Source organism: Motacilla alba, unplaced genomic scaffold (genome assembly GCF_015832195.1).
Source record: "Motacilla alba alba isolate MOTALB_02 unplaced genomic scaffold, Motacilla_alba_V1.0_pri HiC_scaffold_34, whole genome shotgun sequence".
Lineage (NCBI taxonomy): Eukaryota > Metazoa > Chordata > Aves > Passeriformes > Motacillidae > Motacilla > Motacilla alba.
The window spans coordinates 1,662,466-1,677,017 of NW_024037436.1; the positions used below are offsets into that span (position 1 = coordinate 1,662,466).

Genomic DNA, 14,552 nt, shown 5'->3' on the forward strand with positions numbered 1-14,552 from the left:
TAAATGGGTGGGGCTTAAAGGGGTGGAGCTTAAAGGGGTGGAGCATAAAGGGGTGGAGCATAAAGGGGTTGGGCTTAAAGGAGTGGGGATTAAAGGGGTGGGGATTAAAGGGGTGGAGCCTAAAGGGGTGGAGCTTAATGGGGTGGAGCTTAATGGGGTTTGAGGGGAGGCGCCTAAAGGGGTGGGGCTGAATTGGGTTTGAGGGGAGGGGCCTAAAGGGGTGTGGTCCTATGTGGGTGTGGCTTCATAGGGTGTGGCCAAAAGGGGTGGAGTTTAAATGGGTGGGAACTAAAGGGGTGTGGCCTGACGAGGGTGTGTCCAAAGGGGGCGTGGCCTGAGCGGCGTTTCCCTTCCCAGGCACCTTCAAGCTGCAGAAGACGCGGCTGCGGGCGGAGGGCTGGGACCCCCGGGTGGTGCCCGAGCCCCTCTTCGTGCTGGACCCCCAGCAGGGCCGCTACGTCCCCCTGGACGGGGAGAGGCACGCGCGGCTCTGCTCCGGGAAATCCGGGTTCTGAGCCCAAAAACACCCCTGGGATCCCAAAAAACCTGAAAATCCCCCAGAAAGGGAGAGGCACGCGCGGCTCTGCTCCGGGAAATCCGGGTTCTGAGCCCAAAAACACCCCTGGGATCCCAAAATCCCGAAAATCCCCCAGGGTGGGAGAGGCACGCGCGGCTCTGCTCCGGGAAATCCGGGTTCTGAGCCCAAAAACACCCCTGGGATCCCAAAATCCCGAAAATCCCCCAGGGTGGGAGATGAACGCGCGGCTCTGCTCCGGGAAATCCGGGTTCTGAGCCCGGAAACCTCCCTGGGATCCTGAAAATTCCACTGGAAAACCTCCCTGGGATCCTGGAAATCCTGCTGGGATCTGGAAAAAACAGCCTGGGATCCCAAAATCCCGAAAATCCCCCTGGACGGGAGATGCACGCACGGCTCTGCTCCGGGAAATCCGGGTTCTGAGCCCGGAAACACTCCTGGGATCCCAAAAACCTGAAAATCCTACTGGAAAACCTCCCTGGGATCCTGGAAAACCTGCTGGGATCTGGAAAAAACAGCCTGGGATCCCAAAATCCCGAAAATCCCCCAGGGTGGGAGATGCACGCCCGGCTCTGCTCCGGGAAATCCGGGTTCTGAGCCCGGAAACCTCCCTGGGATCCCAAAAACCTGAAAATCCTGCTGAAAAAAATGAAAATCCGACTGAAAGACCTCCCTGGGATCCTGAAAAGCTCGATAATCCTGCTGGGAACGCACCCTGGATTTCCTGGGAAACAGCAGAAATTCCTGTAAGAGAGCAGATATCCCGGCGGTTTCCTGGAGAACAGAGGGATTTTAAGGAAAAAAAGCGGGATGTGACTGTAGAGCAGCGGCGTTCCCAAGGATCGAGGAGGAACCCAGCAGAATTCCCAGGAATTTCCAGGAAAATTGTGACTTTTTTTCTGAGGGAAAAGAGCAGAATTCCAAGGAAAACCGGGACTCGCCATCAGAGGCGCTTATTAGCTCCGACAGCGCTAATTAACCACTAACTCGTGCCTAATTAACCCCACTAGGGACACCTTTGTGGCCAGCACGGACGTATTTATTGCAATTAACCCATTTGGGCCGTTTTTAACCCGATTCGCTCCGTTTGGTTGTGCCTGACCGCGAGGCCATTAAAAACCAGCGACTGTGCCTCGTGCTGTGCTGCGGGGCTCGGGGGGAAAAAGGGAGGGCGGGTTTGTGTGGGGGTGAAGCGGGAGAAGGGCGGCGAGGCAGCCGCGCTCCGCCGGGCAGCGCCGCCACGCAAGGCCGAGGCTTCACTAGGCCGCGCTAGGCCGCGCGTTGCTGAGCAACGCGCCGCGCTCTGACGCAACTTCCTATGCTAGACCCACGGTCGCTTAGCAACGCGTCGCGCTGCTGACGTCACTTCCCCGTTCTTCTTCCCCCTCGGCGCCGCCATCATGGCGGCCGTGTCGGTGTTCCCGACCCCGGGCGAGCTCGGCGCGGCCCTGGCGCGGATGGTGGCGGAGGCGGCGGCCGAGGCGGTGGCGAGCGGCGGCCGCTTCACGCTGGGGCTGTCCGGGGGCTCGCTGGTGCCGCTGCTGGCGCGGGAGCTGCCGCCCGCCCTCAGCGCGACCCCCGGCTCCGACCCGTCGCGCTGGCTCGTGGCGTTCTGCGACGAGCGCCTGGTGCCGCTCGAGCACCCCGAGAGCACCGGCGGCGCCTACCGGGTGAGCGCCGCGCCGCGAGGGGCTCCGGGGCCCCGCCGCTTCCCACCAGGCCCTCCCAGTCTGGCCCAGTTCCTCCCTCAGTTCCCTCCCAGTCCCTCCTGACTCCCCTCAGCTCCTCCCAGTGCTCCCAGTTTGGCCCAGTCGGGCCCAGTTCCCCCCCCATTTCCCTCCCAGTCTCTCCTCACTCACCCCCTCAGCTCCTCCCAGTGCTCCCAGTTTGGCCCAGTTTGGCCCAGTTCCCCCCTCAGTTCCCTCCCAGTCCCTCCTGACTCCCCTCAGCTCCTCCCAGTGCTCCCAGTGCTCCCAGTCTGGCCCAGTTCATCCCAGTCTGGCCCAGTCCCCCCTCAGTTCCCTCTCAGTCCCTCCTGACTCCTCTCAGTCCCTCCCAGTGCTCCCAGTTTGGCCCAGTTCCCCTCTCAGTCCCTCCTGACTCCCCTCAGCTCCTCCCAGTGCTCCCAGTTTGGCCCAGTCTGGCCCAGTCCCTCCCAGTCTGGCCCAGTCCCCCCTCAGTTCCCTCTCAGTCCCTCCTGACTCCTCTCAGTCCCTCCCAGTGCTCCCAGTGCTCCCAGTTCATCCCAGTCTGGCCCAGTTCCCCCCTCAGTCCCTCCTGACTCCCCTCAGCTCCTCCCAGTCCTCCCAGTTCCTCCCAGTTCATCCCAGTTTGGCCCAGTTCCCCCCTCAGTTCCCTCTCAGTGTCTCCTGACTCCCCTCAGCTCCTCCCAGCTCCTCCCAGTGCTCCCAGTCTGGCCCAGTTTGGCCCAGTTCCCCCCTCAGTTCCCTCCCAGTCCCTCCTGACTCCCCTCAGCTCCTCCCAGTTCCTCCCAGTGCTCCCAGTTCATCCCAGTTTGGCCCAGTTCCCCCCTCTGTTCCCTCCCAGTCCCTCCGTGTCTCCCCTCAGCTCCTCCCAGTGCTCCCAGTTTGGCCCAGTTCATCCCAGTTTGGCCCAGTTCCCCCCTCAGTTCCCCCTCAGTGTCTCCTGACTCCCCTCAGCTCCTCCCAGTTCTTCCCAGTGCTCCCAGTCTGGCCCAGTTTGGCCCAGTTCCCCCCTCATTTCCCTCCCAGTCTCTCCTCACTCACCCCCTCAGTTCCTCCCAGTTCCTCCCAGTCTGGCCCAGTCGGGCCCAGTTCCCCCTCAGTTCCCTCCCAGTCCCTCCTGATTCCCCTCAGCTCCTCCCAGTGCTCCCAGTGCTCCCAGTTTGGCCCAGTTCATCCCAGTCCCTCCTGACTCCCCTCAGCTCCTCCCAGCTCCTCCCAGTTCCTCCCAGTGCTCCCAGTTTGGCCCAGTCTGGCCCAGTTCCCCCCTCAGTTCCCTCTCAGTGTCTCCTGACTCCCCTCAGCTCCTCCCAGTGCTCCCAGTTTGTCCCAGTTCCCCCTCAGTTCCCCCCATTTCCCTCCCAGTCCCTCCTGATTCCCCTCAGCTTTTCCCAGTGCTCCCAGTTTAACCCAGTTTAACCCAGTTTAACCCCTCCAGGCCCAGCTGCTCTCCCAGTTTAGCCCAGTTTAACCCAGTTTAACCCTTTCAGGCCCAGCTGCTCTCCCAGTTTAACCCAGTTTAACCCCTCCAGGCCCAGCTGCTCTCCCAGTTTAACCCAGTTTAACCCAGTTTAACCCAGTTTAACCCCTCCAGGCCCAGCTGCTCTCCCAGTTTAACCCAGTTTAACCCAGTTTAACCCCTCCAGGCCCAGCTGCTCTCCCAGTTTAACCCAGTTTAACCCAGTTTAACCCCTCCAGGCCCAGCTGCTCTCCCAGTTTAACCCAGTTTAACCCAGTTTAACCCCTCCAGGCCCAGCTGCTCTCCCAGTTTAGCCCAGTTTAACCCAGTTTAACCCCTCCAGGCCCAGCTGCTCTCCCAGTTTAACCCAGTTTAACCCAGTTTAACCCCTCCAGGCCCAGCTGCTCTCCCAGTTTAACCCAGTTTAACCCAGTTTAACCCCTCCAGGCCCAGCTGCTCTCCCAGTTTAACCCAGTTTAACCCTTTCAGGCCCAGCTGCTCTCCCAGTTTAACCCAGTTTGACCCAGTTTAACCCAGTTTAACCCCTCCAGGCCCAGCTGCTCTCCCAGTTTAACCCAGTTTGACCCAGTTTAACCCCTCCAGGCCCAGCTGCTCTCCCAGTTTGACCCAGTTTAACCCCAGTTTAACCCAGTTTAACCCCTCCAGGCCCAGCTGCTCTCCCAGTTTGCCCCCCCCGGCCCCCAGGTGCTCTGGGTCAGCCCCGAGCTGGGCCCGGCCGAGGCCGCCCGCGACTACGAGGAGCAGCTGAGGAAGGTACTGGGCAAACTGGGATGGACTGGGAGGGACTGGGGGAAACTGGGAGGGACTGGGAGCACTGGGAATGGGACTGGGAGAACTGGGAATGGGGACTGGGGAAACTGGGATGGACTGGGAGGGACTGGGAGCACTGGGAATGGGACTGGGGGAACTGGGAGCAGTGGGAGGGACTGGGGGAAACTCGGAATGGGGACTGGGGGGGACTGGGATGGACTCAAAGGTACTGGGAGCACTGGGAATGGGGGCTGGGGGAACTGGGAGCACTGGGAATGGGACTGGGAGCGCTGGAAATGGGACTGGGGGAAACTGGGATGGACTGGGAGGGAATGGGAATGGGACTGGGGGAACTGGGATGGACTGGGAGCACTGGGAATGGGACTGGGGCAAACTGGGAGCACTGGGAATGGGGACTGGGAGCACTGGGGGGGACTGGGGGCAAACTGGGAGAGGAGCTGGGGCTGGAAAGGGTTAAACTGGGTTACTGGGAGGGACTGGGGGGGACTGGGAGCACTGGGAATGGGACTGGGAGCGCTGGGAATGGGACTGGGAGAACTGGGAATGGGGACTGGGGAAACTGGGATGGACTGGGAGCACTGAGAGGGACTGGGGGCACTGGGATGGACTGGGAGCACTGGGAATGGGACTGGGGGTACTGGTTTATACTGGTCCGTACTGGTTTATACTGGTCCGAAATGGTCTGTACTGGTTTATACTGGTCTATACTAGTTTATATTTGTCTGAACTGGTCCGTACTGGTTTATACCGGTTTATACGGGTTTATACTGGTTTATACCGGTTTATACTGGTTTATACTGGTTTATACTGGTTTATACTGGTTTATACCGGTTTATACTGGTTTATACTGGTTTATGCCGGTTTATGCCGGTTTATACTGGTTTATACTGGTTTATACTGGTCCATACCGGTTTATACCGGTTTATACTGGTCTGTACTGGTTTATGCCGGTTTATACTGGTGTGTACTGGTTTATACTGGTTCATACCGGTTTATACTGGTTTATACCGGTTTATACTGGTTTATACCGGTTTATGCCGGTTTATACTGGTCCGTACCGGTTTATACTGGTTCATACCGGTTTATACTGGTTTATACTGGTCCGTACTGGTTTATACTGGTTCATACCGGTTTATACTGGTTTATACTGGTTCATACTGGTTTATACTGGTCCGTACTGGTTTATACTGGTTTATACTGGTTTATACTGGTCCGTACTGGTTTATACCGGTTTATACTGGTTTATACCGGTTTATACTGGTGTGTACTGGTTTATACCGGTTTATACTGGTTTATACTGGTTTATACCGGTTTATACCGGTCCATACTGGTTTATACTGGTTTATACTGGTTTATACCGGTTTATACTGGTTTATACCGGTTTATACCGGTCCATACTGGTTTATACCGGTTTATACTGGTTTATACCGGTTTATACTGGTTTATACCGGTTTATACTGGTTTATACTGGTTTATACCGGTTTATACTGGTTTATACTGGTCCATACTGGTTTATACTGGTTTATACCGGTTTATACCGGTTTATACTGGTTTATACCGGTTTATACTGGTTTATACCGGTTTATACTGGTGTGTACTGGTTTATACTGGTTCATACCGGTTTATACTGGTTTATACTGGTTTATACTGGTTCATACCGGTTTATACCGGTTTATACTGGTTTATACCGGTTTATACTGGTGTGTACTGGTTTATACTGGTTCATACCGGTTCATACCGGTTTATACTGGTTTATACTGGTCCGTACTGGTTTATACTGGTTCATACCGGTTTATACTGGTTTATACCGGTCCGTACTGGTTTATACTGGTTTATACCGGTTTATACTGGTTTATACTGGTTTATACTGGTTTATACCGGTTTATACCGGTTTATACTGGTGTGTACTGGTTTATACTGGTTCATACCGGTTTATACTGGTTTATACCGGTCCGTACTGGTTTATACTGCTTTATACCGGTTTATACTGGTTTATACTGGTTTATACTGGTCCGTACTGGTTTATACCGGTTTATACTGGTTTATACTGGTCCGTACTGGTTTATACTGGTTCATACCGGTTTATACTGGTTTATACCGGTCCGTACTGGTTTATACTGGTTTATACCGGTTTATACTGGTTTATACTGGTTTATACTGGTTTATACCGGTTTATACTGGTGTGTACTGGTTTATACTGGTTCATACCGGTTTATACTGGTTTATACTGGTCCATACTGGTTTATACTGGTCTGAACTGGTCCGAACTAGTCTAGACTGGTTTATACTGGTCCGTACTGGTTTATACTGGTTCATACCGGTTTATACCGGTTTATACCGGTTCATACCGGTTTATACTGGTTTATACTGGTCCGCACTGGTCCGTCCCGCGCTGCAGGCGTTCCCGGGCGAGGAGCCTCCGCGGTTTGACCTGCTGCTGCTGGGGGTGGGGCCGGACGGGCACACCTGCTCGCTGTTCCCGGGCCACGCCCTGCTCCAGGTACCGCCCTTCCCGCAATTCCCGCCAATCCCGCGGTTTGGGCGGCTCCCGGAATGCTGGGAGCTTCCCCCACCGCTCTCCCTGCGTTTCTCCTGCTTTTCCTGTTATTTTCCCCATTTTTCCCTTTTTTTTTTTCCCAATTTTCTCATTTTTTCCCATTATTTTCGCATTTTTCCCATTATTTTCCCCATTATTTCCCCATTTTTCCCGTTATTTCCTCCATGCTTTCCCCCATTTTTCCCCCATTTTTCCCATTATTTCCCCCATTTTTCCCATTATTTTCCCCATTTTTCTCATGATATCCCCATTATTTCTCCATTTTTCTCATTATTTCCCCATTTTCCCCCATTATTTTCCCATTATTTTCCCCATTATTTCCCCATTTTCTCCATTTCCCCCCATTTTCCCCCATTTTCCCCCATTTTTCCCCATTGTTTTCCCATTTTTCCCCATTATTTCCTCCATTTTTCCCATTATTTCCCCATTATTTCCCCATTATTTCCCCATTATTTCCTCCATTTTGCAATGATTTTCCCCATTTTCCCCATTATTTTCCCCATTATTTCCCCATTTTTCCCGTTATTTCCTCCATGATTTCCCCCATTTTTCCCCATTTTTCCCATTATTTCCCCATTTTTCCCATTATTTTCCTCCATGATTTCCCCCATTTTTCCCCATTTTTCCCATTATTTCCCCATTTTTCCCATTATTTTCCCCATTATTTCCCCATTTTCCCCAATATTTTCCCCATTATTTTCCCCATTTCTCCCATTATTTTCCCATTATTTTCCCCATTTTTCCCCCATTTTTTGTGCTATTTTCCCCTGAATTTCCCATTATTTTCCCCCATTATTTTCCCATTATTTCCCCATTTTTTGTGCTATTTTTCCCCATTATTTCCCCCATTTTTCCCCATTTTTCCCCATTACTTTCCCCATTTTTCCCCCATTTTCTGTGCTATTTCCCCCCGTATTTTCCCCATTTTTCCCATTAATTTTCCCCATTATTTCCCCCATTTTTCCCCATTATTTTCCCCATTTTTTCCCCATTTTTTCCCCGTTTTTTGTGCATTTCCCTGTATTTCCCTATATTTTTCCCATTATTTTCCCATTTTTTCCCATTATTTCCCCCATTTCTTACCCGTTTTTTGTGTTATTTTTCCCTGCATTTCCCTTTTTTTTCCCATTTTTTCCCCATTTTTTGTCCTATCTTTCCCTGAATTTCCCTGTATTTTTCCCCATTTTTTCCCCATTATTTCCCCCATTTTCGCCATTTTTTCCCCATTTTTCCCCATTTTTCCCCATTTTTCCCATTATTTTCCCATTATTTCCCCCATTTTCCCCCTTTTTTCCCCTGTTTTTTTGTGCTATTTTTCCCTGAATTTCCCTGTATTTCCCCCATTTTCCCCCATTATTTTCCCAAATTTTCCCCATTTTTCCCCATTTTTTGTGCTATTTTTCCCTGAATTTCCCTGTATTTTTTCCCATTTTTTCTCCATTTTTCCCCATTTTTTCCCTGTTTTTTGTGCTATTTTCCCCTGCATTTCCCTGTATTTTCCCCATTATCTTCTCCTGGATTTTCCCATTTTCCCCATTATTTTCCCCATTATTTTCCCCATTTTTTGTGCTATTTTCCCCCATTATTTTCCCCATTTTCCCCCATTATTTCCCCCATTTTTCCCATTATTTTTCCCCATTATTTCCCATTTTTTTCCCCATTTTTGTGCTATTTTTCCCTGCATTTCCCTGTATTTTTCCCATTATTTTCCCCTGGATCTTCCCCATTTCCCCCATTTTTTCCCCATTTTTTGTGCTATTTTCCCCCATTATTTCCCCCCTTTTCCCCCATTTTTTCCCATTTCTTCCCCATTTTCTGTGCTATTTTCCCCATTATTTTCCCCATTTTTCCCCATTTTTTCCCAATTTTTCCCCATTTTTTCCTCGTTTTTTGTGCAATTTCCCCCTGAATTTCCCTGTATTTTTTCCCATTTTTTCCCCGTTTTTTGTGCTATTTTTCCCTGAATTTCCCTCTATTTTCCCCCATTTTCCCCCATTATTTTTCCCATTATTTCCCCTTTTTTCCCCATTTTTTGTGCTATTTTTCCCTGAATTTCCCTGTATTTTTCCCATTATTTTTCCCATTATTTTCCCCATTTTTCCCATTATTTCCCCCATTTTCCCCCATTATTTCCCCCATTTTCCCCAATATTTTCCCCATTATTTTCCCCATTTCTCCCATTATTTTCCCATTAATTTCCCATTATTTTCCCCATTTTTTCCCCATTTTTTGTGCTATCTTTCCCTGAATTTCCCTGTATTTTCCCCCATTTTCCCCCCATTTTTCCCCATTTTTTCCCCATTTTCCCCATTATTTTCCCCATTTTCCCCCATTATTTCCCTGTATTTTTCCCCATTTTCCCCCCATTTTTTCCCCATTTCCCCCCATTATTTCCCTGTATTTTTCCCCATTTTCCCCCCATTTTTCCCCCATTTTCCCCTGAATTTCCCTGTATTTTCCCCCATTTTCCCCCCATTTTTCCCCATTTTTTCCCCATTTTCCCCATTATTTTCCCCATTTTTTCCCTGTATTTTTCCCCATTTTCCCCCCATTTTTTCCCCATTTCCCCCCATTATTTCCCTGTATTTTTCCCCATTTTCCCCATTATTTTCCCCATTTTCCCCCATTATTTCCCTGTATTTTTCCCCGTTATTCCCCGCTGTTTTTCCAATGTTTTTCCCGTTTATTATTCCCGTTTTTCCAGGAGCAGCGTTCCCTGGTGTCGTTCCTGGAGGACTCTCCCAAGCCTCCTCCCCGGCGGGTGACGATGACGCTGCCGCTGCTCAACGCGGCGCGCGCCCTGCTGCTGGTGGCCAGCGGCGCCGCCAAGGCCCCCGTCCTCAAGGTTTGGGGCTGAAATTGCCATTTCTGGGGTCAAATCCTGGGATTTTGGGGTTCAGTCCCATTTTTTGGGGTTAATTCCCAAGAGTTTTGGGGTTAAATCCTGATTTTTGGGGGTTAAATCCCAGTTTTCGGGGGTTAAATCCTGGGGTTTTTTGGATTAAATCCCATTTTTTGGGGGTTAAATCCTGGGTTTTTGGGGTTATATCCTGGTTTTCAGGGTTTAAATCCTGGTTTTTTGGGTTAATCCTATTTTTTGGGGTTTAAATCCTGGTTTTTTGGGGTTAAATCCCATTTTTTGGGGGTTAAATCCTGGATTTTTGGGGTTAAACCAATGATTTTTGGAGCTATTTTTGGGGATTTTGAGCTCGAATTCCAGGATTTTGGGGTCAATTCCAGATTTTTGGGGTCAAATCCTGGGATTTTGGGGTTCAGTCCTGTTTTTTGGGGTTCATTCCCATTTTTGAACTCCCAGTCCCTGCTGCTGGTGGCCAGCGGCGCCGCCAAGGCCCCCGTCCTCAAGGTTCGCCCTCAAAATTGGCATTTTTGGGGGAAAATCCTGGGATTTTTGGCTTCAATCCCATTTTTTGGGGTTAATTCCCAAGGGTTTTGGGCTTCAATCCCGTTTTTTTGGAGTTCTAGCCTGGGTTTTTGGGGTTAAACCAACGATTTTTGGAGCTATTTTTGGGGATTTTGAGCTCGAATTCCAGGATTTTGGGGTCAATTCCCAGGAATTTGGAGTTCTTTTTGGGGATTTTGGGGTCAATTCCTGGATTTTGGGGTTCATTCCTGGTTTTTTGGGGTTCATTCCCATTTTTGAGCTCCCAGTCCCTGCTGCTGGTGGCCAGCGGCGCCGCCAAGGCCCCCGTCCTCAAGGTTTGGGGCTGAAATCCCCATTTTTGGGGCTAATTTCCCCGGTTTTGGGGTTCAGTCTGGGATTTGGGGTTAGTTTTCCAATTTTTGGGGTTAAAATCGCCATTTTTGGGGCTAATATCTTCATTTTTGGGGCTAATTTCCCCATTTTTGGGGCTAATTTCCCCATTTTTGGGGTTCAGTCTGGGATTTGGGGTTAATTTCCCGATTTTTGGGGTTAAAATCGCCATTTTTGGGGCAAATTTCCCCATTTTTGGGGCTAATTCCCCATTTTTGGGGCTAAAATCGCCATTTTGGGGGCTAAAATCATTGTTTTTTGGGGCTAATTTCCCCATTTTTGGGGCTAATTTCCCTGTTTTTTGGGTTAAAATCCCCATTTTTGGGGCTAATTCCCCCATTTCTGTGGCTAATTTCCCCGTTTTTGGGGTTCAGTCTGGGATTTGGGGTTAATTTCCCGATTTTTGGGGTTAATTTCCCGATTTTTGGGGCTAATTTCCCGATTTTTGGGGCTAATTTCCCCATTTTTTTGGCTAAAATCATCATTTTTTTTGCTAAAATCCCCATTTTTTTTTCTAAAATCCCCATTTTTTTTGCTAATTCCCCAAATTTTCCCGTTTTCGCCCCGGCAGCGGCTGCTGGAGCAGCAGGAGCAGCCCCCGCTGCCGGCCGCCCGGCTCCGGCCGCGCTCAAATCACCAATTTTGGGGTTAAAATTGCCATTTCTGGGGCTACTTTCCCTGGTTTGGGGGTTCAGTCTGGGATTTGGGGTTAGTTTCCCGATTTTTGGGGCTAAAATCACCAGTTTTGGCATTAAAAACCCAATTTTTGGGGCTAATTTGCCCATTTTTTTGGCTAAAATCCCCATTTTTTGGACTAAAATCGCCTTTTTTTGGGCTAAAATCATCGTTTTTTGGGCTAAAATCCCCATTTTTGGGGCTAATTTCCTCGTTTTTGGGGCTCAGTCTGGGATTTGGGGTTAATTTCCCAATTTATGGCATTAAAATTGCCGTTTTTGGGGCTAATTTCCCCATTTTTTTGGCTAAAATCCCCATTTTTTTTGCTAAAATCCCCATTTTTTTTGCTAAAATCCCCATTTTTTTTGCTAATTCCCCAAATTTTCCCGTTTTCGCCCCGGCAGCGGCTGCTGGAGCAGCAGGAGCAGCCCCCGCTGCCGGCCGCCCGGCTCCGGCCGCGCTCAAATCACCAATTTTGGGGCTAATTTCCCCGTTTTTGGGGTTCAGTCTGGGATTTGGGGTTAATTTCCCCATTTTTGGGGTTAGAATCCCCATTTTTGGGGTTAGAATCCCCATTTTTGGGCTAAAATCATCGTTTTTTGGGCTAAAATCCCCATTTTTGGGGCTAAAATTGCCACTTTTGGGGTTAAAATCCCCATTTTTGGGGCTAAAATTGCCACTTTTGGGGTTAAAATCCCCATTTTTGGGCCTAATTTCCCCATTTTTGGGGCTAAAATCCCCATTTTTTTTGCTAAAATCCCCATTTTTTCTTTTGCTAATTTCCCAAATTGTCCCGTTTTTGCCCCGGCAGCGGCTGCTGGAGCAGCAGGAGCAGCCCCCGCTGCCGGCCGCCCGGCTCCGGCCGCGCTCAAATCACCAATTTTGGGGTTAAAATTGCCATTTAGGTACTAATTTCCCCATTTTTTGGGGTTCAGTCTGGGATTTGGGGTTAATTTCCCGATTTTTGGGGTTAAAATCCCCATTTTTGGGGCTAATTCCCCATTTTTGGGGTTAAAATCTCCATTTTTGGGGCTAATTTCCCCATTTTTGGGGTTAAAGTCCCCATTTTTGGGGCAAATTTCCCCATTTTTGGGGCTAATTTCCCCATTTTTGGGGTTAAAGTCCCCATTTTGGGGGCTAAAATCATTGTTTTTTGGGGCTAATTCCCCATTTTTGGGGCTAAAATCGCCATTTTGGGGGCTAAAATCATTGTTTTTTGGGGCTAATTTCCCCATTTTTGGGGCTAATTTCCCTGTTTTTTGGGTTAAAATCCCCATTTTTGGGGCTAATTCCCCCATTTCTGTGGCTAATTTCCCCGTTTTTGGGGTTCAGTCTGGGATTTGGGGTTAATTTCCCGATTTTTGGGGTTAATTTCCCGATTTTTGGGGCTAATTTCCCCATTTTTGGGGCTAATTTCCCCATTTTTTTGGCTAAAATCATCATTTTTTTTGCTAAAATCCCCATTTTTTTTTCTAAAATCCCCATTTTTTTTGCTAATTCCCCAAATTGTCCCGTTTTCGCCCCGGCAGCGGCTGCTGGAGCAGCAGGAGCAGCCCCCGCTGCCGGCCGCCCGGCTCCGGCCGCGCTCGGGGCGCCTGCGCTGGATCCTGGACCGGGAGGCGGCGGCCGAGCTGCGCCTCCCCCCGGAGGAACCTTCCGGAAACTGAGGGACATTCCCGGGAAAACGGCCCCGGAGCCGAAGAATTCCTGGGGAAAAGGGGGAAAAATGGGCTGGGAATGGAGGAATTTGTGGGGAAATGTTCTCAAAATGGAGGAATTCCATGAGAAATGTCCTTAAAATGGAGGAATTCCATGAGAAATGTCCTTAAAATGGAGGAATTCCATGAGAAATGTCCTTAAAATGGAGGAATTCCATGGGAAAATGGGGAAAAATGTCCTTGAAATGGAGGAATTCCATGGAAAAAGATTCTTATAATGGAGAAATTCCATAGAAAAATGTCCTTAAAATGGAAGAATTCCATAGAAAAACGGAAAAATGTCCTAAAAATTGAGGAATTCCATGGAAAAATGTTCTCAAAATGGAGGAATTCCTGGAAAATGCCCTTAAAATGGAGGAATTCCATGGAAAAATTGAAAAATGTCCTTGAAATGGAGGAATTCCATGGAAAAATGGGCTGGGAATTCCTCAATTCCCAGGAAAAATGGCCCTGGAAGTGAAAACTCCCATGGGAAATGAATTATTTCTCATTTTAGGGCTGGAATTCCTGGGGAAAATGTCCTGGGAATGGAGGAATTCCTGGGAAAAATGTCCTTAAAATGGAGGAATTCCATGGAAAAATGGAAAAATGTCCTAAAAATGGAGGAATTCCATGGAAAAATGTTCTCAAAATGGAGGAATTCCTGGAAAAAATGTCCTAAAAATTGTGAAATTCCATGGAAAAAGTCCTTGAAATAGAGGAATTCCATGGAAAAATGGGGAAAATGTTCTTAAATTGAGGAATTCCCAGGAAAATGTTCCTAAAATGGAGGAATTCCAAGGAAAAATGGGAAAAATATCTTTAAAATAAAGGAATTCCATGGAAAAATGTCCTTAAAATGGAGGAATTCCATGGAAAAAATGGAAAATGTCCTAAAAATGGAGGAATTCCATGGAAAAAGGTTCTTAAAATGGAGGAATTCCATGGAAAAATGACCTTGAAATAGAGGAATTCCAAGGAAAAATGGGAAAAATATCCTTAAAATTGAGAAATTCCATGGAAAACTGTCCTTGGAATGGAGGAATTCCATGGAAAAATGGGGAAAATGTCTTTAAAATTGAGGAATTCCATGGAAAAAGGTTCTCAAAATGGAGGAATTCCTGGAAAAATGTCCTTGAAATGGAGGAATTCCAAGGAAAAATGGGGAAAATATCCTTAAAATAGAGGAATTCCATGGAAAACTGTCCTTCAAATGAAAAAAATCCCATTAAAAATATCCCAAAAATGGAGATTTTTCCCACAAAAACCACTCCAGGAATTGGGAATTCCCGCGGGAAAAAAAAAAGTTGGGAATTCTGAAATTCCACTGAGATTTTTGGGCTCTTTTTTTGGGATTTTGGA

General features: G+C 48.7%; 2 protein-coding genes across 3 annotated transcripts in view; both read left to right on the plus strand.

The window, feature by feature from the left end:
* WDR46 (WD repeat domain 46) overlaps positions 1–515 on the plus strand; it is a 13,233-nt gene extending 12,718 nt beyond the window's left edge. The window contains exons 8-9 of the mRNA XM_038126310.1: positions 251–312; positions 358–515. Of these exons, the coding sequence (XP_037982238.1) occupies positions 251–312; positions 358–515 (220 nt within the window). The remainder of the gene's footprint in view (positions 1–250; positions 313–357) is intronic.
* A 544-nt stretch (positions 516–1,059) lies between these two features.
* On the plus strand, positions 1,060–13,834 carry PGLS (6-phosphogluconolactonase). 2 transcript variants are annotated; one of them, XM_038126417.1, is made up of 5 exons: positions 1,060–2,205; positions 4,364–4,471; positions 6,888–6,989; positions 9,751–9,891; positions 13,023–13,834. In XM_038126417.1, exons 1-5 carry the CDS (start codon positions 1,936–1,938, stop codon positions 13,158–13,160), a joined length of 759 nt encoding a protein of 252 aa, XP_037982345.1. In that variant the 5' UTR covers positions 1,060–1,935; the 3' UTR covers positions 13,161–13,834. The 2 variants fall into 2 exon arrangements, with proteins under 2 accessions (XP_037982345.1, XP_037982346.1); XM_038126418.1 differs by lacking the exon at positions 13,023–13,834 and adding an exon at positions 11,390–11,485.
* The last annotated feature ends 718 nt before the right edge of the window (positions 13,835–14,552 follow it).

Coding starts and splice junctions, on each gene's coding strand:
- PGLS (XM_038126417.1), top strand. CDS start 1,936: ATGGCGGCCGTGTCGGTGTTCCCGACCCCGGGCGAGCTCGGCGCGGCC. Junction 2,206..4,363: donor GCACCGGCGGCGCCTACCGG/GTGAGCGCCGCG, acceptor TAACCCCTCCAG/GCCCAGCTGCTCTCCCAGTT. Junction 6,990..9,750: donor CGGGCCACGCCCTGCTCCAG/GTACCGCCCTTC, acceptor CCGTTTTTCCAG/GAGCAGCGTTCCCTGGTGTC.